At 44.0% G+C, this 26,089-nt stretch overlaps 6 protein-coding genes across 6 annotated transcripts; 4 read left to right on the forward strand and 2 right to left on the reverse strand.

Annotated features, from left to right (window-relative positions):
- Nucleotides 1-4,527: 4,527 nt before the first annotated feature.
- Nucleotides 4,528-7,409, forward strand: TOT_020000790 (conserved hypothetical protein; the record flags this gene model as incomplete). The annotated part of the gene is made up of 8 exons (XM_009692541.1): nucleotides 4,528-4,614; nucleotides 4,681-4,749; nucleotides 4,815-4,941; nucleotides 5,073-5,909; nucleotides 6,086-6,209; nucleotides 6,241-6,974; nucleotides 7,103-7,284; nucleotides 7,335-7,409. 8 exons carry the CDS (start codon nucleotides 4,528-4,530, stop codon nucleotides 7,407-7,409), a joined length of 2,235 nt encoding a protein of 744 aa, XP_009690836.1.
- Nucleotides 7,410-8,748: 1,339 nt separating this feature from the next.
- On the reverse strand, nucleotides 8,749-11,742 carry TOT_020000791 (conserved hypothetical protein; the record flags this gene model as incomplete). The annotated part of the gene is made up of 1 exon (XM_009692542.1): nucleotides 8,749-11,742. One exon carries the CDS (start codon nucleotides 11,740-11,742, stop codon nucleotides 8,749-8,751), a length of 2,994 nt encoding a protein of 997 aa, XP_009690837.1.
- Nucleotides 11,743-11,934: 192 nt separating this feature from the next.
- TOT_020000792 (hypothetical protein) lies at nucleotides 11,935-12,630 on the forward strand (the record flags this gene model as incomplete). Its single annotated transcript, XM_009692543.1, has 2 exons — nucleotides 11,935-12,088; nucleotides 12,224-12,630. The coding sequence occupies 2 exons, from the start codon at nucleotides 11,935-11,937 to the stop codon at nucleotides 12,628-12,630; spliced, it is 561 nt and encodes a 186-aa protein (XP_009690838.1).
- A 128-nt stretch (nucleotides 12,631-12,758) lies between these two features.
- TOT_020000793 (conserved hypothetical protein) lies at nucleotides 12,759-15,979 on the forward strand (the record flags this gene model as incomplete). The annotated part of the gene is made up of 5 exons (XM_009692544.1): nucleotides 12,759-13,205; nucleotides 13,569-14,811; nucleotides 14,905-15,205; nucleotides 15,305-15,528; nucleotides 15,804-15,979. 5 exons carry the CDS (start codon nucleotides 12,759-12,761, stop codon nucleotides 15,977-15,979), a joined length of 2,391 nt encoding a protein of 796 aa, XP_009690839.1.
- Nucleotides 15,980-16,228: 249 nt separating this feature from the next.
- On the reverse strand, nucleotides 16,229-20,862 carry TOT_020000794 (cation transporting ATPase; the record flags this gene model as incomplete). The annotated part of the gene is made up of 3 exons (XM_009692545.1): nucleotides 16,229-20,411; nucleotides 20,498-20,570; nucleotides 20,688-20,862. The coding sequence occupies 3 exons, from the start codon at nucleotides 20,860-20,862 to the stop codon at nucleotides 16,229-16,231; spliced, it is 4,431 nt and encodes a 1,476-aa protein (XP_009690840.1).
- Nucleotides 20,863-21,796: 934 nt separating this feature from the next.
- On the forward strand, nucleotides 21,797-26,036 carry TOT_020000795 (uncharacterized protein; the record flags this gene model as incomplete). The annotated part of the gene is made up of 11 exons (XM_009692546.1): nucleotides 21,797-22,267; nucleotides 22,364-22,593; nucleotides 22,678-22,747; nucleotides 22,840-22,976; nucleotides 23,109-23,291; nucleotides 23,371-23,470; nucleotides 23,545-23,948; nucleotides 24,006-25,075; nucleotides 25,180-25,356; nucleotides 25,424-25,621; nucleotides 25,744-26,036. The coding sequence occupies 11 exons, from the start codon at nucleotides 21,797-21,799 to the stop codon at nucleotides 26,034-26,036; spliced, it is 3,333 nt and encodes a 1,110-aa protein (XP_009690841.1).
- Nucleotides 26,037-26,089: the final 53 nt, after the last annotated feature.

The raw sequence follows: 26,089 nt of genomic DNA on the forward strand, positions 1-26,089 counted from the left end.
AAGTACGTGATGAACAAGAGGGAGCTGTGTGGCTTCTTCAGCGAGGAGCTGAACCTGATCACCTCGCTGAAGCTGCTCTCGCTGAACAACGCAAAGTGCCTGAGCATCATGCTGACGCTGACGGAAATGTACGCGCAGCACAAGTATAACACGGCGATGCAGATAATCAACAATAACCCGAGCAACAGTAAGACGATACTGAGCGCACTGATGAAAATGAACGCGACGCTGGTGAAGAAGGAAGATGTGCTGGAGTACCTGGTGCTGCTGAACAACCAAAACATACAAATGCAAATGCAGAACGCAATGGGAGGAGGAAGCAGAACCGGAGGAGTGGACAACGCGCTGGTTAACAGGATCATATACTACGTAATCACGTTCAACTACTTCGCGTACTACATCTACTATAACCCTAGGCCGAAGGGAGAGTTGGGAGGAGGATGCGCAACCGGAAACATGAGCAGCTCGAGCAGCAGTAGCACAACAGCAGGAAGCAGCAGCAGCTGCACAAGAACGGTAGACCAAGACGAGCAAGTGCTGATGTGCTGCGTGAAGGAGGAGGACGAAGTGGTGATGAACTACGTGGAAAATAACCTCATGAACTTCCTGAACACAGAAGAGCTGAGTGACCTGGAAAGGCTTAACTACACACTGAAGGTGCTGAACGTGAGCTGCTACTCGACGCACATACTGCGAGTGCTGAACAAGCTGCTGAACCACATCAACTACGGATGCACGCAGATCACGGACGCGCAGACGATGAAGAAGGTCTACAGCACGCTGAACATCGTGGCGGAAAAACTGCTGGTCTACTACTACTTTAACCTGAGGCTGCTGATGGAAAGTAACTGGAAGCAGGACTACTACAGAAAGATACAGTACAACAAGTTCATCGTGTACCAGCAGCAGAGCACCTCGGCGGAAATAATCATTAAGCTGGCGCTTACCTTCTTCCTGGCGCAGCCGAGAGGAGAGACGGGCACGGGCAGTGGGCAGAACCTCAGCGGAAAATGCAGGCTAGGAAGAGGAGGAATGGGAACTGCGACGAGTGGCGCAAATTACGGAGCAAGCGGAAGAAATGTTAACTATCACGCAGGAGGAAACGGCGCCCCAGCAAGCAACTTGGGATACAGCGTATCAGGATTTGGAGGACCAAACAACAGTATGAGCCACGGAAGCGGAATAAATAGCGGCCTGGGATACATAATGGCCGCTAATCCGGGTGCAGCAGGGGGCCTGGGCAGCAGTTTCACTGGCGTTGGCGGAGGCAACGGCGGCTCCCTGGGCGTCATCACGAGCCTGGCCGCAGTGAGCAGCAGCATGGGCTACGGACTCGGCGCAAACATGAGCTTCGGAAACTGGGTGGGAGACAACAGCATTAGCGCCAGCAGTAGCCTCTGCTACGGAGGCAGCAGCTCGAGCTTCAGCGCCGGCGTTCCCGGGAGCGCGCCCGCCTTCGGAGTCACGTACGGCGGCGGAATGACGGCAGGAGCAGTGAGCTTCGACGGCGGAAGCGTGCCGGGAGGCCTGGGAGGCCTGGGCTGCATGGGATACAGCAACCTGGCGTTCAGCGCCGGCGGCCCCAGCAGCATGGGCTACGGGGCGGCGGGAGGCGGATACGGCGGTGCTGCTGGCAGTAATAGCGCTGGTTATGCAAACACCATAGGTGGCAGTTACGGCGCCGGCGCGTACGGCGTAGCCGTCGGTACTACGACCGGTAGTGGTAGCGAATACGGTAATACAAGTGGCAGTTACGGTAATACAACGGGTGGTGGTAGCGGTATCGTATACGGTAACACGACCGGTGGCGGTAGTGTATACGGTAACACTGGCAGCGGATACAGTAACACGGGTTTTGGCAACACGAGTGCCGGGTACGGTAACACTGGTTCCAGTTATGGTAATACGAGTGTCAGTTATGGTAATACCGATTTTGGCAACACGGCTACCAGTTATTGTAATACGAGTGTCAGTTATGGCAATACGAGCAGTGCATACGCAGACACTAGCGGCATCGGCTACGGAAATACTAGTAGTATCGGTTACGGAAACGCCGGAGCTACCAGTTATGGCAATCCCACCAGTCTCGGATACGCAGCTTCGAGTAGCAGCATCTACGAGATCGGCGCAGAGAGGATGGGCCGCAACGCGGGAACGATGGCAGACTACTCCCTGCTAGCAAACGCAGGAAACTCGGACTTGGGGCGCGCGAGAAGCAGGTCAGAAGGAAGGTTATCGCATAGCAGCAGTAGCAGCAGCCTCTGCCTGTCGACGAGCAGCGCAAGCAGCAGCTGCGGCAGTAGCGCAAGCAGCAGCTACAGCGGAAGCGGAAGCGCAACCAGTAGCTGCGGATACGCGCCGAGCACGACGAGCGCAACGAGCAGCACAAACACAGTGACAGGAGACATCGACAAGAAAATCAAGTGGGCGAAAAACATGAGTAAGATGATGGAGCTGCTCAACGAGTTTGAGCTGAGACTGAAGCTGAACGACAACGCGAGGTGCGTGCTCCTCAACTACCTCGACACGTACATGACGGAACTGTACACGGCACCGGACGCGGGAACGAAAACGACGGCAGCAGCAGGAGAAGTGGACACGAAAAGCATGCAAACGCTCTCGGAGCTATACAGCAGAAGAGACGCCGAGGAGTACCTGTCGCACCTGTACAGGCTGTACAACGCAATGATGTTCCCAGAAGGATGCACGTACTGGGACTGCAGCATCGAGGAGGAGATGGTGGCCAACGTGCTTAACATGCTGATGAAGAACAAGAAAAACTCAGACGCATTGCTGCTGGCATGTAACCTGTACACGCTGGTTAACTCGACGAACATAGAGATGTTTAACGTGCTCAACCAGATGCTGTTCAACTTCTACCACGTGAAGGAGAGGCAGGAGCACATGAGGCCGCACCACAAAAAAGACCACTTCATACTGCTCAAAAACGGAAAGGTGGCGAACGAGCACTACTACAAGACGTTCCAGGCACTCTACGTGCTTCACCTGAACAAAAACGTTAGCATCTACGAGCCGCAGGGACCAGGAGACCCGAGCACGAACGACTACAACGTCATCTTCAAAAGCTCGGAGTTCAACGAACTGCTGAGACAACTGCAGGCGTACGACGGAACCTACAGACTTAGCTTCCACAAGTACGTCACGTACCTGATGCAGTTCCTGCAGACGCTCTACCACAAACACACGGACTCGGGAAAGAGCCTGGGAAAAAATATGCTCACAGGCTCAGGAAGCACGTCGAGTCAGAAGGGAGGGCAAGAGTCAGGGAAGACGGCAAGCAGCAGCACGGAAGGAGCGACGACAGGGTACACAGGAACGGCGAGCACGAGTGGTCAGGGGCAAGGGGCGGCGGAACCAGGAAAGGGGCCGCACAGCAAGAACGCAGAACAGGCCAAAAACACGTACAAGAACATGGAGGCGGCAAACGCAGGAGGAATCGCGAACATAAGAGACTCGAGCGGAATCAAGCTGACGAACATGCTGAAGATGCTCTACATCTTCAAGGACTACTACGCGACGGTCGACGGGCCGAAGAGAAGCTACGTGATGCTGGACGAAAAGACGAACAAGCTGGTGAAAAACCACAAGTATGAGCTGTACCAGCAGTTCTTGAAAATATTCGCATCCTCGCAGTTCTTCCTGGAAATGACGGGCACGGGAAGCGGAGGCGCAGTGACGGACCGCGAAAGACTCGTGGACACGCTGATAGGAAGCATCTACGCAAGACTCAAGTTCCTCTTCTCAAACGGGTACGCGGAGTACATCGAGGGCCTGGAGAAGACGAAGGAGGAGGAGCAGAAGCTCAACGAGTACTTCGGAGAGGAAATACTCCTCTCAGTGCAGCTCTTCAACGGATCCTCACACGTGCCGAGCGTGAAGAAGACGAAGCTGCTCAACAGACTCAACTACTACGCGAACAACTTCTTCTTCTCGAACGAGCACGAGCGCGGGCTGAGCGTCAAGTACGAGATCATGAACAACTTCATCAACATCATCAACAAGTTCGGCCTCGCGGTAGACCTGGTCGCGCTCGTGAACCAGCTGAAGCTGTTGGTCGTCTCGACGCTGCCGGGCCCGGGGAGGAGCACCTCGGAGAGCGCGGCCGCGACCATGAACAGGAAGATGGTGAGTCTGCTCTTCGAGAAGCTGCTCCTGCTCTACCTCTACAACATCGACAGCGAGGCGGCGGCGGAGCCGAAGGGCGCGCCGCAGCGCAGCAGGGAGGACGAGGAGGCGCGTCTGGCTGAGCGGAACCAGCAGCTGCGGACGGTCTACGCGGAGCTCCACAAGCTGAACATAATCGAGAACAGCACGTTGCAGCTCTCCAAAATGTTAATCTGATAAAAGCGAATACGTGGTACCCTAGGAGTGCGTAAGCATACGAGCGTACATAGATGCACGGATCTGTGTGAATATATGTCAATTGCAGATAACCATGGGGATGAGGAATAATATACATAATGCATATAAGGTAGATAAACGCAAACAATAGATATTGGAGCGGCGATGTGTGAGCAGGAAGGCCTGAATGTGCGGAGTAAAAATGTGTGGCTACCCGTAGACAAAAATGAGGTAAAAACAGTAAAGAAGAAGGTAAAATAAACGGATTTTGGTGTAAAAATAATAGATGTGTATGTAGTTCGCAGCAACTAGGAATAGGAAGACCACATGGAGTCGGCGAGAGAGGAGAACGATGTCGAGTATCAATTAAATCAACTGATAGGCAGTGTAAGTTTAAAGTAAATAGGTAAACTATTGGCTAAGAGAAAAAACAAAGTAATTGACGCGTTTAGGGCGATGATTCCGTGCCAATAATACAAGTAATTGGGCCGTATACGTGCGGGAAGACGGAAACGATCAAAAAATACATGAAAAAGAACAAATATGTCTACACATATATGGATTTATCAGTATATCAGCGTAAGTGAAGCTGTGTTTGAAAAAATGATATTTTGAGGCTTAATTCATGTAAATAAAAGTAGTATAGAATGTAAAACGAGCATAAAAGTTAAATGTGTACACAACGGACTAAAATTAATGAAAATTAATAGACTGTTCGAACGGCGGAGTACTTTTGGAGTATGAGTGGAACAGGTTTAAAGCCAGTGTGTTAGAAGGCCTGGACTGTAAGAGCGGGGAGCTGAGGACCTTTAACATGGAAAACGGAAACAAGCTGATACAGTTCACGAGGCTGCTATTTAAGGCCATGAGTGATATGAGTGGAAGGTCTGACGTGAAGGCGGAGGACGAGGAGGAGGCTTCGGAGAGTCTAACGACTAAGAAGCGGAGGCTGGGTGCTGGGGGTTCTAGAGGGAAGCCAAAAAGGCCCACAAAATCCGCGGGCAAGGCAAAAAACAGCTACGACAACAGTACCAGTAACACCGATAATAATACCAATAACGATGGTAGCAACGATAGTAACAATAACACGGATAGTAATACCAGTAACGACGATAATACCAATAACACGGATAATACCAAAAACAACGACGCCAACAACGATAGTAGCAATAACACGGATAGTAATACCAGTAACGACGATAATACCAATAACACGGATAATACCAAAAACAACGACGCCAACAACGATTGTAACAATAACAACGATGATGAAGCTACATCACCGAGGAATGAAAGGAAAATATTCTATGTGTTTGACAATTTTAACGACTTGATAAACCAGAACAACAAGCTGTTGATCAACATACTTAAAATCCACGAGTATCTTCACATTATAGACTTGGATCATAGAACGATGAATGAGGGGAAGCGCACAGTATACAAGGGAAACAAGTTGGTTCTTATACTTATAGGAGCATATGAAGTGCCAATAAACTTTCAATTTAACTTGCCGATGCCAAAAGTATTCATATTTCCTTCGAAAACAAGTAAGTTTATCAACTGGGTAGTTATGGTGGATGTGTTGACAAGATAGTAAGTTAGGCATATGTATTGACTAGATAGTAAGTTAGGCGTATGTGTTGACTAGATAGTAAGTTAGGCGTATGTGTTGACTAGATAGTAAGTTAGGAGGGTGTGTTATAAAATATTAACAATAATTAAGGGGATGAGTTGGTGAATCAAATAGTAAAGGCGACAAGGATAAGAGAGAGTTTTGTAAAATACGTAGTTCAAATACTGTTCAACTATTACCACAACGACATAAAGTCAATGTTGCTATACATAAAGTAAGTTTGATAGGTTTAGATTGATGTGTAGTTTATTGTGGAATACCTATAAGAGTAAGTATAAGGTAGACGATGGAGATGAGGAGATGGGATTAGGAGAAGGTTGGGAAGAAAGAGTGTTGGACGTGCACCTCTACAACATAATAAGTAACTATAAGACGAGATACATGAGTGTCATAACAGAGAGTGAGTACGGTAAAATGAGTCAAGTACAAGACAGTTATGGGAACAGAAGCTATACCAGTTACAATGAATACAATGGCTACCACGTAGGTAACAATGTGTATAATAACAGAGTTGGCTACAGCGGGTACAGTGGATACAATAACAGAGTTGGCTACAGCGAGTACGGTAACGACAATAGTGGACGGTGTGGATATTACAGTAGTTTGAGCAATTGTAGGAATATAATAGGAAACAAGCTGTGTAAAATAATCATACTGAGCGGATATGTGTCGTCAAAATACACGTTTCATTCAAACACACAGTACTATAAAAGATACGTAGTGCCGAATGAAAAGAAGACGGAAAAGGAAACGGTAAACAAGGTTAAAAAAAATACAAGAAAAGTAGTAAACAAAGAAAAAAAAGAAAGTAAAAAGGGTAAAAGGAGCGAAGAAAACGTAGTTAAGAAAGGAGAATTTGATTTAAAGTACTGGCTAGCCGTAACGCAACTGATGCTGATAGCAGCAAAGTTGAAAAGAACAACAAACTATGAAATATACAAACACGTAAGAACATCAAATAGAAACACAGATAAAGATGGTAGATAGGCATCATAGTATCATATGATGATAAATATGTGAAGACGTAGTTATGTGTATGTGTGAGTATACGTGTAGCTAGGAAAAGGAATTAATAAAAAGTGACGAATGTGTAGATATTGTGGGTAGTCGAGGAGGGATACGTGCACATAATTAGCGGAAATAGAACTAACTTGGTAATAGGGAAGAGCGGTCTCCTGTTTACGGACTACACAACGAACCTGAGCAACAACAGTGGAAAGTATAACCTGAATAACCTAACACTGCTAAACAGTAACTTAAAGTTCTGCCTAAACGTAAGTGAAACGAAAGTTAAATGTAAATAATTTATCAAAAGGAGCTGTTTATTAAATAAATATAGGTCACACGGGAGTTCATAAGTGATATTGAGAAGGATGTTGATCTAGATGTACACGCAATGTTTAATATTTGTTAATTAAAATAAATATGAAAACGTATTTTTGAATATAGAAGTAAATAAATAAATAAATGGGTGTGAATAAATGTGGAAATAGATTTGAAGAAAAAAAGAAAAAAAAATGTTAAACCGGTCGAATAGTGTGTGGTACTATAACGAGTTTATAAAGTAAAAATTGTTGTAAATCAAAAATGATTAATAAATTAATATTTAATAAATATGTTAATACACATATCGGTAAAAGAGTTAAAAATTATAGCACTTTTGACGTCTTTAAAAAATTGCAAGATTCCACGACGTCGGCAGCGGAGAATGACACAGATACCAGGAAGCCATCCTCAAAAGTAAGAATCAGTAGTATGAAACGATGATGAGAGCTAACCACACAGTAACGATTAATTATAGGTCATAAAGTTGGTCGACGAGATACTAAATCTAACGCTCATTGAGGCGGCAGATTTATGTAATCTGTGCCAAGAGAAGCTATCGGAAAGTGAGTTTGATCGACAGTAAATAGGAAAACGCAGCGACGGAAATGTGGTTAACCGACTAACAATGATTTAGATATTAGTAATGGCGCCAACTTCATACCGGGAAGGCACCCGTTTCCACACCCAAACACGTTCTTTCAAAGTAAGCGATTAAACAATCACTAGATAAAAGGCAATAAGGAAATGGATTCTTAAGATGTGTATTTAGTAAAAAAGACGAATTAGTGAATTGACATTGCGTAGATGTCGGCTTTATGCCGCCGGGACAAATGGTACCGAGCAACACTGGACCACTGCCAAACGTAGCAAACACACAGGACAGCGCAGCCAGCACTGCTGGCGTCGCTACCGATGCCACAAGTGATGCAAACGCAGCTGCCTCTAAACAGGATAAAAGGACCGACGTGAAGAGGAGCATCAAGTTAGTCGGATTCGACAAGGAGAAGAAGATAGAGATAATTAAAACGGTGAGGACGCTGCTGAACATAAACCTGAGGGAGTCGAAGGAGCTGATAGAGTCGTACCCAAAGGTTATTAAGAAAAGTAAGAGGCCCGCAGACAGTTACACAAATATTTAGTGACCGCACGCACATCAATAATCTGCGTACACGTGCAAAAGTAAATTATAAAAATTATTAGATTTGGATGCCGATGAGGTTGAGAGGATAAGTAAGCTGATTATCGACTCTGGCGGACAGATTGAAGTGGAATAGTGTTAAAGCTAGCTTATTGAAGTGAGTTAATTTGGTAAAAGCTATGAGAATGCGATCGTACTTTACCAACGTCTCCGTGTTTCTTTTACTCCAGAATTGCCTGGAGCTCAATGCCGTGTGTGTGTTCCGTGAATTGTGCGGCAGTTTCTACCTCTATTTAATATTTTCAATATATGATTGCATTGACGTGAGGGGAGTGTCGTCGGTCTTGCCAGCAGTGATTTCACCAGGATTATCGCCGGTACCTTCGCCCATGTGCTTCCCAGCACTGCTGTCAACACCTTTATTAGCATCAGGATCCGAGGCAGTGACAATACTGGTACTGGTGGCATAAGCATCAGCATCGACGGCCATACTGCCACCAGCACTATCGTCCATATCATCAACGGCCATGTCGACAGTGTCATTGCTACTGGTGGTAACGTCGGTGACCATGCTGCTGGGGCTGCCACTGTCAGAACCGATGGAATCGCAGCAGTCCCTGAGCCCAGTGCTGGCGCTGTGACCTCTTGACTTGTAGCCTAGGTGGCTGTCATGGGCAGAGGTTGTGGCGTCGGCGGGCCTGGCCTTGGAGGCGAGGCTGTTGAATATTTCCTTTATGTTCATGGTGCTGAACTTGGTGCTGCTCTTCAACTTCTTTCCACTCTTCAGCTCCTTGCCGAGCCTTTCCTTCTCGGCGCTGTCCATCTTCAGGCTCCTGGCGTCCACACCGCGGCTGCTTGGGAGTGGGCCCTCCGTGCTTGTGGTTGACTGAGGAGGATTGCAAGGGCCGTTCTGATGTCCCAGTTCCAGCTTTATCGGCGGGTTTTGCTGAGGCACGTGCGAGGTGAGCCCTCTGCCCATGCTGTGCGAGCTACTGCTGCTCCCAGCACTGCTGCTCCTCGTCAAAACAGGGTGAGTGTGTCTTTCCGGCCTCCGATTCCTGTAGCTGCGGTGATAACTGCCACTGCTGCTGCTGCTGCTGTGCGTGCTGTGACTAATGCTTCTTCGGCCACCGTGTCTTCCGTCGCGGTATCTGTAGTGGCCGTACCTGCCTTCATGTCGTGAATCGTACCTCCTGTCTCCGCCGTACCTACCGTTGCCGCTGCTGCGCCTGATGCTACTGCCATACTTGCTACCATCGCTGTGCCGTCTCTTATCACTGTGCCTGTTTGTGTCGCTGTATCTACTGCTACTGCTTCCAGACCTGCTACTGTCATCACCACGTCTGCTAGCGTCACCACTATACCTACTTTCATCGTGCCTGCCGTCAGCGTGAATGTGGTCATTGTGCCTGCCGTCAGCGTGAATGTGGTCATTGTGCCTGCCGTCAGCGTGAATGTGGTCATTGTGCCTGCTGTCTTCGTAGCTGCCATAGCTATATCTTCTATCGTGTTTGACGTCATGTTTATCCTCGAAGTTCCTTCCATCGTTCTTAACTGTGTAATTTCTGATGTCGTATTTGCCTTTGCCGTAATTAGAATCATATTTACTCTCATTGTATATACCGCCATGAGTGGTTTCATTTCTACCATCTTCACGCTTAACGTATCGTCTATCATGGTATCCATTATCATGTTGATCACGGTATTCAGGATCATGGTTGGCGTCGTACCTGCCGTCCTGCTTATAGTCATACTTGCCGTCATTATGCTCACCGTCACTCCGTCTCCCAATGCTGTGATTATTATTGTTAGTCCAATTATCTTTACCAGAATCACTACTGGTATGTGTATAACGATCCTTACTATTGGTGGCACCGGATGCAGTGGGTGGCCTATTACACGTTTTGGTGTCTGCTCTATCAGTTGAACTGTTAGCAAGCACAATGTTTCTTTCGTTGCCCTCACTTAGAAAAGACGGAAGCATGTCAAGTAAACTTTTTTCGTTGCCAGGAAAACTACCGTTCAAATTTGAATTAACATCAAATAACAGATTAAGACTCTTTTTCGCAAGACTGGGGATTAAACTCGGATTAATTGGATAAAGAGGACCAGAGTGGATGGCCGCAGCAAAATTAGTAATACTGTCGGTATAAATCCGAGGATCAAAGCCATTCTGAAAAGGGGCGTTATGGCTGAAGGCATCAACTCTAGAGTCATGGTCTCCAGCGGCACCGGTTTCAATAGTGGTCGAAAACTGTTTACCAGACTCCAAGGTCAAATCGTTCAAGTTGTTGACGTTTAAGAAGTTGTTGAACTCCTCGAGATCAAACTTTCTGTTTATTTCTATGCAATCGAACAGGTTCCGCTTTAACTCCAGCCTCAATCCGCTGTCGAGGTCGCCCAAACTGTTCATTTCACAGTAAATGACGTCGTTGTAGTCTACCAGGCCGTTGTAATTGATAAAGTTGTCCGGGTTGTACACAAACGAAAGGGGTAGCAGGTTGATTAAACACTTTAGGTGTAAGATGGCCAACTTCCTAAAATATACAAACAGCTTCCCCAAAATGTACACAGTCCTTTCCCCGTCCCTAATATGCACCCAGGACCTCTTTGCATCGTTTCTGCTCCCGTTGCTATACGATTTGTAGAAGATGTAGACTGAGACGAAATGATTCATGTAATACTGGTAATACAGCTTCAAATAGTTAAAATACTTTATGTAGTAGTTTAAATTACTCGCTTCCACGATCTGGTCCTCCTTTTTTCCTGATTTAATCCTCTTTCCATCCGATTTAGGCTTCTGCTTCGTTGACTTAGCCTTTTCGGATCTAGTTCTTTTAGAATCCAGGGTGTTTAAGAAATTTTTATCAGTTTCCAGCTCAGTTGGAATCGCCGAGATGTTAAACTTATTCAAATCTGACTCATTTCCGCTTAATTTATATTTAATTGCGCTTTCGCAGAGACGGTCAACATTGAATTTTAAAACCAGTTCCTTTCCAATTTTTAGTCTATTTTCCGCTATTACGTCCCTTTCTTGTGCCAAATCGTGAATAAATAGTTTTCTCAACTTTGTGTTGAAGGGGCTTACGTCGTTTACATATTTATCCAGAATGGCTGTAATCTTATTAATACACTCCAGCAATCTATCTAATGGTATATTTCCCAACTCAAAAAGAGATTTATTAAAGTTGAAATGCTTATATCTATTGAAAGTCAAGGAAGATTTATTGAATCTAAGGTTTTTTGGATTACTACTTAAATCAGACCTTCCTTCTTCTTTCATATAGGATTTATTATAAGTTTTTCCTGTATATAAAATCATTTTACAATATACATATTAAACATTACGATTAAGATGAAATCAATACAACAGAATATACATATACTTAAAAACTCATCTATAGTGTATACACATTTTATATAGTGTTGTTATGGAAAAGAACAATGTATTTTGTGAAAAAATGTGTTGCTATTAATGGACAATTTTAATGAAGATTGTATAAAATATTTAGGATATCCTTTTTCTTTTGATTTCATAGTTAAACTTCACAAATATTTTGACTTATACTATCGCAATTTATTCTGTAAAATAGCTCCAATATGGTTAAAATTCATACACAATGAGTACAGTGATGAAAATAAAACTATTTATGAAGTGGAAGATATAGATTGTCTGAAATTTAAGAGTTTATTCACAGGAGATGGTATAAACCTAAAGTGTATTTTTGATAAATTTAGAGACTTTATTTTTGCAAATTTAGGAGACACATTAGTGGAAAAGTTGAATTCCAATTCATACGATAAGTTAAAATTAAATGATAAACTGAATATATTGATTTGCCCATGCCTACTAGGTGTGTATAGATCAGATTCTTATCGCAGCTTTCTAATATTTCCGTTCTATTGTAAAATAAACAGTAATTTGAAGGTATCAAATGATATGATAGAATTGTTTAAACGAATATCATCAAATCTGAAATTAAAGGATTCTAGTTTTAACTGTATGAATCCAAATGAAATAAAACTGGGATCTCTGGACAGTTTGCAGAGAATAATAAGTAAGAGCCAAGACATAAAGATATTGATATCAGTATATTTCAACACAAATACAGATTTTACACTGTTTGAACTGGATTTTAACAATTCACTCAACTATCTGAATTCGACATGATTTGACATATTTAGTCAAATTAAAGTTTATATTTGTGTTATACTAATATAAATTGATTGTTTAAAAGTTATATTGGCAATTTTATAGAAATTAATTAAAAAAGTATTTAAATGTAAGTGGAGTAAAATATGATTTGTGATAACTGCGGAGAAGTGTTTGAAGACGTTGAGAATGAAATAACGTGCCCAGTGTGCGGTGTGCTACAAAACATAACGCAAACACAAACGGATTTCTTCTCAGGATATTACGCACAGTCGAAGAGAGCAGGAAGATTGACACAGCAAGCAGAAGACCTGGAATTGATTGGTGAAATAAAGGATGATAAAAGGATAAAGAGGTTGACCGATAAGTTAGACGATAAGCTGATTGAGCAGAAGCTAGAAAGTTTAAAGCAGAAGGAGCTGTGTATAATAGTGGGACTGCAGGAAATACTGATGAACTTATGTAAAATACTGGTAATAAAGTACGAGATAGTACACCTGATAGAGTCACACAGCAAGTATCTGTGGAAACGGTATCTAATTCATTATTTTAGCAATATGAACGAAAGGGGAGCAGATAGTGAAAGTGAGAGAGTTGGCTACGAGTCAACAACAGAAGGAAATTACAGTGAGATGTATCCTACTGAAGAAATGGATAACAGTAATGTGGAAGGAAGAGGATATGCTAACGGACAACCGAGTGGAGAAAAAATGGCAAGAATTAATAGAGAGCTGGTGGAAACGGCGCAGAGAATACGGAGGCTCGAAAGAGAAGGAATAAACACGATAGCAGTAATAATACTCATGAGCATGAACAAGTACAGATACGGAATGGTGTGCAGTGACATCTATAGGCTGATACTGCAAGGAAGAATACCGCTGAGAAGCGTCAACAGACTGTTGTCGAAGGAAGTGATAAGTAAGCTGTACAAAACGTTCGTATTCCAGGGGCCGAAGGGGAAGATGAGCAGGTCGCTGCAGGAGGACTACTGCACAAACGTTTTCACGAACTCAATACACCCGAAATCAGTGAACTCTCTGAGAACAGCTCTGAACTACTACCTGAATAACGTACTGGCTTCGAGGAATAATAGCGATAATGAGGACAAAAGGTGCAGCAAAGGCGACTATGAGTTGAATGTGACGGTGCTGTGCAGAAGAATAATACACTTCACGAGGCTGCCAAACATAGTGATAATAGTGGTGGATAAACTAGTAAAGTATTTGGAATGCCAAAGTGGTAATGACTGTGGTGGTAGTAGTACAAACGGTACTGGTAACATAAAAGTTAATGGTAGTGTAAAAGGAACAGGTAGTAGAAAAGGAGGTGAAAGAGGTAGGAGCGAGGATAGGGAGTTGGATGGACAAATATACGGTACTCTACTAGGGTACCCTAAAAACGTAATAGGGTGTGCAATAGTACTGATAACATGTAGATTGCTGTGGCCAATATTCCACACGCAGCCTCCGGAGTTCGCATCAATAAGAAAGAGAAGAGCAAGTGCCAACAGCACGGCCGATAGCTTTAATAATACCGATGTTACAGATACCGCTAATACAATTAATGTTAGCAATACCACTAATAGCGCCAATACAAGTAATGCCAGCAATAGCGCTAATAATACCAATAACGCCAACATTACCAATACAAGTAATGCCAGTAATATGGCTAATAACGCCAACACCACCAATAAAAGTAATGGCGGAAGTGGTAGTACTAAAAAGAGTAATGGAAATAAAAAGAGTAAAAAAAGAATAGTAAAGGTAGTGGAGACAAATCCGAAGAGAATATACCACGACCGCAAAGAAAATAGATGGAGAATAAGAACAGATGAGGAAATGGATAGCATAAGCGGTCAAAGTAGTGGGAACAGGAATAGTAGCACCGGTGATGAGGAAGAGATGAAAAAAATGAAACTTGAAGATATTGGAAACATAAATAGATACGGATATGTAAAAGCGTATTTAAATGTACTATACTACTACTACAGAAGTAGGAAGGGAAAGGTGGAAGAAAAAAAGCTGAGGGATGAGTTGAAGAGAGAGTTGCTTAGTGAAAGTGACTTGGACAGATTTAAGAAGTACATAGTTGAAAGCTACAAGAAAAGTAACTTTAGCTCGTTCCTATCGTCAATAATATATAGATACACAACAAACCACTTTCTGCTGTTTAAGCTATTACCAATATTTAATAAGAAAAGTGGCAATAGTGGTAGTAAGAATACAGAAGACAGCAGTAGTGGCGACGAGGATAAAGAAGCGGAAATAAACAACTATTTAAACTTGATGGGAGCCAGCAGTAACAACATGTACAAGCACCTGATGGATTATTACGGTGGTTCCAGTGGCCTGTCCACCAGCACCTGTAATACCAACAATTCTCCCAGTAGAACCGGTGGTGACACCGATTTACTGAACCTGATAAGAGATAACATGGTCGGAAATTGCGAAATATTCTACCTGATAACGAGTCTGTTCAACAACTACCCGAACTACTCGGGCTTCTCGCCCGAAAAAAGCCTGGAATTTAACCACTTCCTACTCTCAACGAGGGATCAGAAGAGACAGATAATGAACATGGCGAGGGAGATAAAGTTGGTTAACGTAATTCAGAAGTATAACAACGTTTACACGGACGTAACGAATCAAATATTAAAGTACGCAGATATGCTCGAAGCGGAGGATGGTGCCAGTGAACCTAAAAGTAAAAGAACAAGGAGCAGTGTCAGCGTTAATGATAGTGCCACGAGTGGCACTGGAGATAGGGATGGTGGCGACAGCTGTGAAAGTGAAACGTGCAACCTGTACGAACACGAGTTGGAGAGGATGGAAAACAGCTTTCAGGAATTGGGGAAAGTGACGGAGGTGGGATTCACGCTGCCCCCGAAGCCGTTTAACCTAAAAAACAAGTCATACCGTAAGTAGTAGCTGTTGGACTAGCTAGTTACCGTTACACCCATGGACTCTATTAGTGTTAGTGGTACTGTTATCACTGGTATTGGTACTATTGGTATTGCTGTTATTGATGTTGCTAATACTACTAAAGTTACTGTTATTACTACTGGTATTGGTACTATTGGTATTGCTGTTATTGATGTTGCTAATACTACTAAAGTTACTGTTACTACTAACACTAATGTTACCAACACTAACACTGCTAATATTACCAAAACTAACACTAACGATGTAGAGGGGTTGCCCGTGCTCTACCTGTTGCTACTCAAGTCAATAGCCAACTTCGTTGGAGTTGCACACTACCGAGTCCACCAATGCGTGGTGGAAGTCGAAAACTTTCTAATAAATCAAACAAAATGAGTAGTGCATTTTCATATGTTTGTGTATTTGATGTACAATGGCCGTGTGTGTAGATGATGCGCTTTTATTTGTGTGTGTAGGTAATGTACTTTTATCGGTGTGTGTGTAGATAGCATGTATACAAATCGGTAAATTCAAAATTATAACTGTGCTTAAACACGCTGGTTACTATTCGGAGTCAAGTAACAGTATGACAAATTTTGTCAAAATAAAAGTAAAGAAAAAAACATTAAAATGCTAAATCAGCCAGGTAAAAATCAAATGGGCCTATCAACAGTAAACGATTGTTGTGATTTTAAAAACTAAGAAACGATCAGCTTGACGTACTGAGGAGGCTTCAGCAGATTCGTTAGCCACTTCACAGCGTAAACGGGAACCCAGCCGAGGAAACTGATCACCCAGATCTTCCAGAAAAAGCTCTTGCGGGCGATGAACTCCATGTCGAAGTTGTTCCTGAAGACGAGCAGCGAGTAGAAGTAGACGACCGAAGTGCACATGATGCCGATGATGGTGAGACGGTGCCAACTGTTCAGCTCGGCGACGAGGTTCAAAATCTCAAGAATGAAGAGCGAGGTGCAGCCGATGGCGATGAGGGAGACGAGCGAGTTCTCGAAGAGGATGATGGCGCCGGTCATGAGCACGGTGCCCTGGAAGAGCGAAATCCAGATCCAGATGAGAAAGGTCTTCACGTTCATCACGCGGCCGCGCCGCAGCTCGTGGTAGAGCTCGGGGAAGAGCATCACGTCCTCCTCGCAAATCTCCACGTCGAGCACGAGGCAGAATATGGGAATCATGTTGTAGTAGGAGGTGAAGCCGACGAGGAGCCAGCCCTGGAAGAAGGCGATGGGAATGAAGTAGTAGATGCTGCTGAAGATCGCCTGCATGACGCTGATGATGACGCCGCGGTGCATGAGGAACTGGCTCATCTTGCTGCTGCGCTTGTACGAGTTCCTGCCGTGCCAGAGGAGCAGCCGCTTCAGGTGCGAGAACTCGACGAGCGAGTAGTCGCTCGAGAGCGAGGCCTGCAGGCCCTCCTTGCCGACGATCCCGATGCCCACGTTCGCCTCCGTGATCATGGGCACGTCGTTGTCGCCGTCGCCGATGCAGCAGACGATCTGCTTGTTCGTCTTCAGCAGCTTCACGATGTCCGCCTTCATCTGCGGCGTGCAGCGGCAGCAGAGCACGCTGCTCGCGAGCGTGCTGCTCTTGAGCAGGAGCTTGCGCAGGCGGTCGAGCGCGACCGAGAGCACGAAGGAGTCGAGGATGAGCACCGAGTCCGCGGGGCCCATGCTGAAGTGCTCCAGGTTCCACTCGATCACCGAGGCCACCCGCTTCATGCACGCCTCGTAGCGCTCCCGCTCGCCCGGGTACTCGGACTCCGGGCGGTCGAAGTTGGGCCCGTCGTGCGCCGCCCGCGCGCCCGAGCGCCAGAGCCAGCGGTTCCGGGCCTGCGGGACAGAGGCCGCGTGTGCCGTCCTGTCGAAGCTGTTGATGAAGTCGATCACCTCCTTCTCCACGCGCTCGGGGTGCTTCTTCGAGGTGTCCGACGGGTTAATCAGCGGGTTCACCAGGCTCTCGACGCTGATCTGGTAGACCGTGTGGTGCCTCTGCTTCAGGCCCGCCGAGATCGCCACGCACTTCGCAGTGTCGATCTTGTCGCCCGTGAGCATCCAGATCTTGATGCCCGCGTTCCTCAGGCTCTCCAGCGTGGCCGCCACGTTCCTCTGCAGCTGGTCGCGCACGCCCGTCAGGCCCACCAGCGTGAGCCCGTGCTCGAGCGTCGACTGCACGTTGCGTATCTTCTTCACGCGGTCCTCGAGACTCACGTTCGCCTCGCGGTACTTGGCCATGAAGACTGTGAACTCGTGGTCCGAGATTGGCCTGTAGGCGAAGACCAGCGTCCGCAGACCCAGCCGCGCCAGGTTGTCGCACTCCTCCGAGAGCCAGACGCTTCCCCTGGGGAGCAGGAAGGGTATGATAACCACCTCCGCCCCCTTGATGAAGAAGTGCTTCCCTCCGCACGAGTCCTCGACGATTATGCCCATGCGCTTCGTCTCACTGCTGAAGGGTATCATGAACAGGATTTTGAACTCCAGGAGTAGTCCGTTAACCAGCAGGCGCATGCAGTAGTCGTCTCTGTGCACCAGCTTAAAGCCGCACAGGTGCGCGAACTTGACCAGTGCGATCTCGTCCGGCGAGCTGGCCTGGAACTCCACGTTGTCCTCCTCCTTTTCACTCTTCGCTCCGCCAACCGCTCTGTCTGAGCCGTCTGCGCTCGCAGAGTCGTTCAACCCGTATTCTCCCATGTTACTTCTGCTGGTTACGACACCGAAGTCCTTGTCCTGGCGTGCGCCGCTGTTACTTTCGAGCCCTTGGCCGTGGTAACCAACCCGAGTGGGACTTCCCACAGCATCTTCACGTGTTCCCATATTCGTCTCTCTCTCGTCTGTATTTGTGTTTTTGGTAGCAGCAGTTGTTCCGACTGCTGGCGACTGTGGTTTCGGATCCTCCGTCGACAGTATTGGCCGCACGTTGTGGCAAATTCCGAGTGATAGAAGCGATAGGCACAGCCTACTCTCCAGGCTATCCCCTAGATTTGCGCCAAATATGTCCCTTATTACTTCCTTTTCGTCCCTATCATTCAATGCCCTTGCGCTTGAGGCGCCTTCTAGACTTGCGCCTCTCAGTGGTCCCCCTGTTTCGTCGTGCCTGCTTGAGTCCTTACTCGCTCCCTCGTATTGCCTAGCGACAACGCCGACACTGCCACCACCACCAGTGGCTGCGACGTTGCCTCGGCTGCTACCAATGCCGCGGGCACTGCCCTGGTTTCCAATCGCGATGCTGGTGCTGGTACCAACGCCACTTCCCCTAACACTTACACCACTCCCGTGACTCCTATTACTGTGCTCCGTTTTATCGCCTACGCCGCGACCACTAGCACTCGCATGAATGGTTGTGAGATTCCCCAAACTGTTTGGTGGCGTCGTCGCCGTATTCGACGGCGGCCTTAGAAAGCTATCCATCTTGCTCTTTATGACTCCCACGTCCTCGTTTGTGTAAAATCCACGCGACACGTACAGCTTTTCCAGCGAAATAACGTTTTGCGTCAGCGTCCCTGTCTTGTCTGACAGCAGGTACTGTATTCTTCCTAGCTCCTCTGGTATCATTGTCGTTCTCGGCATTGCCTTGGGTATCTTTTTATCCATCACGATGGCTCTGTTGTACACGTACTTTGCGATATCGAGGCTTATTCTCAGCGACAGTGGCACGATGGTTGAGAACAGCAGCAGGTACTTCAGGAAGGTCACGTACCACTTCGCTTCGAAGCCCGTCGGCGCGAGCATGATTATTGTCATGCCCAGCATTAGGACTATCAGTATTATGAACAGCCTGTTCAGCTCTCTTTCGAAGAGCCCGAACTTCGTCCTCGACCTCTTCGAGTTCAGACACGCCCTTGCGTCCTTGCCGATGTATATCACTAGCCCGTGTATTGTTCCACTTGCCACGATCGAGTTCATCCAGACCACGTTGTCCACGTTAAGCGACTCGACCACCAGGTCGTACTTGAGGCTCTTCACTCCAATGGTCGTGAATTCTGCATCCTTATCACATTTCACGCTACTGTTTCCTCTCGCCAGGTTACTGCTACTACTTCTTTTCACGTTGGTCATGCTGTTCGTTCTATCGTAGTTATCGGCGCCACTTGCAAGGTTAGTGTTGCCGGCAAGGTTAGTGGTGCTTCCAAGAGTAGTGGTACCGTTGCCCGTGACGTTACTGATTCTAGGACTGCCGCCGACATGGTTGTTGGTAACGGCAGCTGTATTGGTGGTAATATTCTCAAGGTTAGTCGTACTGGTAACGTTGTTGGTATTGTTCGTAATACTTCCGTTACTGGCAAGGTCGCTGGAGCTGCTCCTACTTATGACAAGGTCACTGTTTGCGTTATCGGTCTCATAGCCTCCCCTCGGTCTTTCATCTTCGCTCTTTACAGGGTAGTAGAACGTGATTTTGCCCAGGAAGTTGTAAAAATCCGGCTTAGGCTCCTCCACGGTGGCCACTGACAACAAATTAAATATGTCCTCCACGCTCATTGCCTGCGTCGTCGCCACTGCTCTCTTCAACTTCCAATCCGTCTCTCCATCTAGCTGATCTGTGCGCACAAAGGATGCTCCATTCGGCTCACTCGTCTTCAACAGCAGTATGTCCGCAGGTACTCTTTCTCCCTGCTTCAGCATAAGCAACTGGCCCAGCTTTATCTTCTCTGAGGCCACGTCGACGTATCCCTTATCCGAGAAATAACAAAACTGCTGCCGGTTGTGCTCCTTGTCCCTCACGTGGCGCTTATAGTCCTCTATGCCCTCCTTTAGGCTGTACACGAATATGACCAGGGACAGTGGAAACATGTGTACAATTGGTGACTCGACACGCAATACTGGTACGAGTTGCGATAAACACATTGCCAAGTAGAAAAGATTGATGAAAGAACTACAGTAATTTACATGAATCTGATGTTACATTGTCATAACATAGTAATTATCTACTTATTTGAAAGAAATTATACAATGCGTTACCTAAATTGCGAATATAAAACCAGCGGTATAAAGGTAAGTATGTTATATTTCGAATTCACCAATCCATTGTATACTACAAATCATTATCATTTTGACTCTTATAAAGATTAATTTATGTATTCAACTGATATTTTATTTATGTGTTAGAAGCTTAAACTAGCACCTATGCTGTAATTATATGTTAACTTACAAAATAGTTTTGGCAGAAATCCTCCTTTAATTGATATACATCTAAATGACTTGTACGGTCTGCGATTAAATCTCGTGTAAAGGTAAAACCTTAAGCGATCTAGAAAGGTTGGTGGACGGTCAAGATTTGATAACAACCAATCTTGATCGTTTACTTTATCTTCAAAATCTTTCATATTTTATAAACTACTTTCTTTCATAATTGAATCATTTAAGTTTGAAATAGGTTTAATCTGTATTGATTTAATCTCCATTTCATGTATAATACAAAAACTTTCATATTTCAGGAGATTCTTCAGTGCCGGTGAATTCAAAAATTAAGATTTGTTGATTTTTAAATAATTCTGCAAATATAGTTTAATTTTACATGAAAAAACAGCCAATGCCGTAAGGTATGAAAATTATGGCTCACTGACAAACCTAAAAGGTATTTGCAAGATAAATTCAACTATACTACAAAAACAATTAAATTTAATATAATTAAATTACAATTAAATAATTAATAGTAAAAAAGAAAGCATTCTGAGTTATTTCTGGCAATGATTAGATCAACACCACAGTAATAAAGAAAACAGTAAAAATTAATACACATTTACAAAATAAAATAAAAATAGGTGAAAATATTATCAAGGTGAGGTGTACATATAGTTATATAAGATTACATTATTATTTAAATGTTTAAATGACCACCGACGAACACATGTTGAAATTAAATATATTTTCCATTTGTAACTTTATTTTTATTGAACAAAAATGGTTATTAATAACTTAAAAAATAATTGATATAGATTTTAAACTTTTTGCCCAAATTATTCCAATATTCATAAATGGAATCTTCTATAATTACATAATTTATTGTATATATTAAGTATAAACTTTTTGAAATGATTTCAATCAATAATAGATATGTATATTTCTAACAAAAATTAACTAGCGTTATGTAATAAAATGATGTGTTAATATTCATTGCCCGCTTACACAACAATGTTATATGCCGAATTAGGAATATTAGATGATATACGTAATATGTACCATAGAATGCCGATATTGGCAAAATATTATTTTAAAAAAATTGGTAAAAGATACAAAATCTTCATACTTTAGTCAAAGATGAGAGGTATCTTTTTTAGAATCCTGTACAATATAATTTCTCTAAGTATAGCTGTAACAGTAGTTTGTAACTCGTTTTTAATTCAAAAATCGTATTCAAAAGTATTTATAAATAAGATCGTGAACTCAAAAGACTCAAATAACAATGTTTGTAAAAATGTGTATAATACTGTAACATCAAATAACTCTTTCAATCCAATTAATTCCACTTATGACGATGTTACTACGGATGACGCCAACACTGTTGCTGCTGAAAATGGTAGTATTGGATTTAATGGTAAAGATATTGGAGTGGCAGAAAGAGAGTTTAAGGATGACCTATTCCAGGACAATTTGGAGTACCACAAACTAAACGACTACATGGGCTCATGTTTTCTACAATATGCATTGAGTATAATTTTAGGTCGCGCCCTGCCAGACGCAAGAGATGGCCTAAAGGTAGTACATCGGAGAATTTTATGGGCAATGCACGTAAGTGACAAGTAGATAAAAATTGCATAATCTCTAAGAGAAATAAGGCATAGATAGCTGTAATATGTTGATTCGACTGATGAATAAATGATGTAGATGTTGAAACTGGGACCGAGTGGCCAGTTTAGGAAGTGCGCAAAAGTAGTAGGAGACGTGTTAGGAAACTACCACCCTCATAGCGACAAGAGCGTCTACGACGCACTGTGTAGACTAAGCCAAGACTTTGTAATGAAAATGCCCCTGATAGATGGCCACGGAAACTTTGGGTCAAGTGACGACCCACCGGCAGCAATGCGTTACACAGAGTGCCGACTAACTCCATTTTCGTAGGACCTTAGATAGAATAGACAGTTATAATAGAAAAGGTGTAGTTAAATGTCCCTTAAATGTGTAATAATGGTGACGGTTAGGAAGTCGCTGCTATTGGATGACATTAATTTGAACACAGTTGACCTAGTCCCAAATTTTGATAACACACACGTAAGTAAATTGTTAATATAGTGTGTGTTGGTAGATATGTGTACAGTTAAATAGTAAAGTATTTTAGCAGAGAAACTCATTGTTAACAACAGGTTGAACCTCTGGTACTGCCCTGCAGAATACCGAACTTGTTAATAAACGGGAGCTCAGGAATAGCAGTAGGGCTGGCAACCAACATCCCACCCCATAACCCGACGGAAATAATAAGGGCAGCGATGCACCTATCCGAGTATTATTCATATAAAGATACTAGTAGTTATGTCGTATGCTAGTTATAAAGACGTATTGAGCTGTTTATCGGCATATGTGAATATAGTAAGCCATAAAGGCGTGATTCTATAGCACTAAACAGTAAACATAGGAACAACGGAGTACTGGAAAATGAGGATGAATTGCTCGAATACGTACAGGGCCCGGATTTCCCAACAGGAGGAACTATAAAAACGAGCACCGAGAACTTTAAAAAAATATATAAAACGGGAAGAGGGACCTTATTGCTGCAATCAAAGTTCACGTACGAAGAGAAAGTTAGGAAGAACAACAGGTTGTTTATTAGGCATATATAGATGCATAGTAATAGTGTTGCCTTTTGGTAAATTCAACGTCATATAATGTTAATTTAGAGAGTCCGTAAGTGCTTACGACGACTACAATGAAATCAAGTTTAACATTGGGTCTAGGATATCAATAGTAGTGACAGAGATACCATATAACATTAAAATAGTAAGCGCGTAGCTAATTAGTTATGCTGGTACATATCAATGGAGTCATAAGCATGTGGTAATAAACAAATGTAGAGTGACGTTATCGCAAACATAAATAAGAATGTGAGGAACAATAACATAGTTGGAATAAGCGACATCAGAGACGAAAGTGATAGGAACGGAACGAGGCTGGTGATAGAGTTGAAAAAACAAATCAGCTCAACAATAGAAATCGCAGAAATAATAGATAAATTGAATAATTTGACAGAGCTGTCGCACTACTTTAAGTGTAATTTCATAGCACTGGATAAGAATGGAACGAAGCCAGTGAGGTTTAATCTGTACAACGCACTGTCAATATGGCTGGAATTTAGAATATCAGTGCTGAAGAGGAAGTTTAACTACCTGTTGAAGCAAACGAAGTACCATTTGAATGTAACAAACGGATACTTGATAATCATTCGAAACCTGCAGCCAATAATAGAGCTGATAAAGAAGTATTCAACACAAGCCAACATCAGTGGTGAAAGTGGCAGTGGTAACGATGATGATAGGGAAGTTGAAAGGGAGTTGTATACGAAGTTGAATGAGTCATACGGACTAAACGATGTGCAGATAAAGTATGCAATGAAGATGACGCTGAGGCAGTTGAGTAAGTTGAATGAAGAAACACTAAAGTTGAAAAAGGAAAAGCTGGAAGGAGAAATAGAAGAGTACAAGAAGTTAATATCAGACGATAAGTTAATTTACAAGGAAATAACAAGCGATTTGAAGCAGATACTGGAAAACACGAAACTGAATGAAAGAACAACGAAAGTGGAAATGACAGATAGTATAGTGCGTGAGAAGAGCATCCCAATGGTTAACGCAATGGGAAGCAACCGTAGTGATAGTGGCTACGTTGAAGGTGTTAGTGCTGATGCTGCTACCGCTGTTAGTAGTGCAAGTGGCACTGATGGCAGCAATGCAGACATTGATTCAACCGGCCTCAACTATTTTGCCACTGGAGCTAACATTACCAGTAACATTGCCACTAATGCAGGTGTCACCAGCAATACAGCTGCCGTTACCAACAACCATGTCGACGGTATTCCTAGAGGCAGTAACACCACTGTCAGTAAAGTGAACGATGATGAAATAGACAGTTTGCTAATATATAACGGAAAGGGGTACGTGGGGAAAATAAAGCTGGACAACAGGTTCTATAAGTCTAATAAAAACAAAGCAATAAGGTCTAAGCTGCTATTCACGCCTAACACAAGCATCATAAACACAATCCCCACCAAGGGCAAAGAAAGTGCCGGAAAAGATGGGGAGGAAGTGGTGAAAAACGACAGTGGTGTTGTTGGAACGAGCAATACTGGCGGTGATGGTGCTGTTACTGCTAATGTTGGTCTCGAGAATGACAAGGAGAGTGCGGGTGAGGCAAAGGCTGAGGGAGTGAGCTATTGCGGCAGTAACAACAACAATAACCTAATAGTGGTCACTGAAAGTAAAATATACAACATAAGCAACAGTAAGCTGAAGTTGTGCAAAAAGGGATACAACATGTTCAAGTACCTGAAAATAAACCCACATGACCAGAAGTTACTTTATCTGACCAACTATAAGCCTCCACTCAAAGGTACGAAAATGAAGTTTAGTTATGGTTAATAGCAAAGTTAAGCTTTGATACGGTGTATTTACCTATCAGTAACATTCTGGCTGCCTGTAATGCCCTCGTTGTAGACATTCTGATGCTTGGATTCAATGACGGAGTGGTGTCGATTTATAATAGCCCTGACGTGAAAATAAACAATAGCGCAGTCAGACTTAAGCTGAAACTGAAAAAAATGAAGGACAATATCATTAAGTTCTTTCTGAGCACGAGCCCGCAGGACTTGGTTGATAAGCACCTATTCCTCTGTAAGTTACTTTACAATATCAGTAGTTGCTCCGTGTTACCGGCGTTAGTGACTATAACACACTGTAGGCACTAAGATGGGAAACTGCATTAAGGTTAACGTGAAGGACATAGTGGACAGGCTTCTGAGAGAGAAGAGGAAGAGGAAGAACGTTAAGCTGGTCCGACTTAGAGAAAAGGACGAGGTGTCGTCATTCTGTTTAACAGGAGATGACCAACAAATACTAATTCTAACGAATCTAGGTACACCTCTGTTAAGATGCATTAGTTAATCATTTGCAGCTATGAAAGTTAATAGAGCTATCTACGGTACCGAGTAATCGCAGTTAAAACTACAATATTCAGTTAATGGTGTATGCTACAGTCTGTACTCATTCAATCTCTATTAGGTAAATGTAAATTAATAAACTCGAGTGATATTAAGCTTCAAAAGACCAAGGGAAAGGGCTATAAAATTCTCAGACAGCCGAGGGCGAGCAGGAACAACGAAGTGGAGAGGATCGTCAGCTGCCTCAGCGTTGAGTCGAGCGACCCCAAGAGGAGCATCTTGCTGATAAGCAGGGGCGGCGTTCTCTGCAAGAAGCAGCTGAGCGTGGGCGCGTCGCCTAAGCATCACAAGACCAAGAAGTTCTGGTCCAACATCCCTGCAAACGACGAGCTGAGCTATTCCAAACTACTGTAGCAGGGTGTACACATTAAGCATTGACGTACGCGCAGCATACCATGTACATTTAG

Source organism: Theileria orientalis, chromosome 2 (assembly GCF_000740895.1).
Source record: "Theileria orientalis strain Shintoku DNA, chromosome 2, complete genome".
In the NCBI taxonomy this organism is placed as follows: Eukaryota; Apicomplexa; class Aconoidasida; order Piroplasmida; family Theileriidae; genus Theileria; species Theileria orientalis.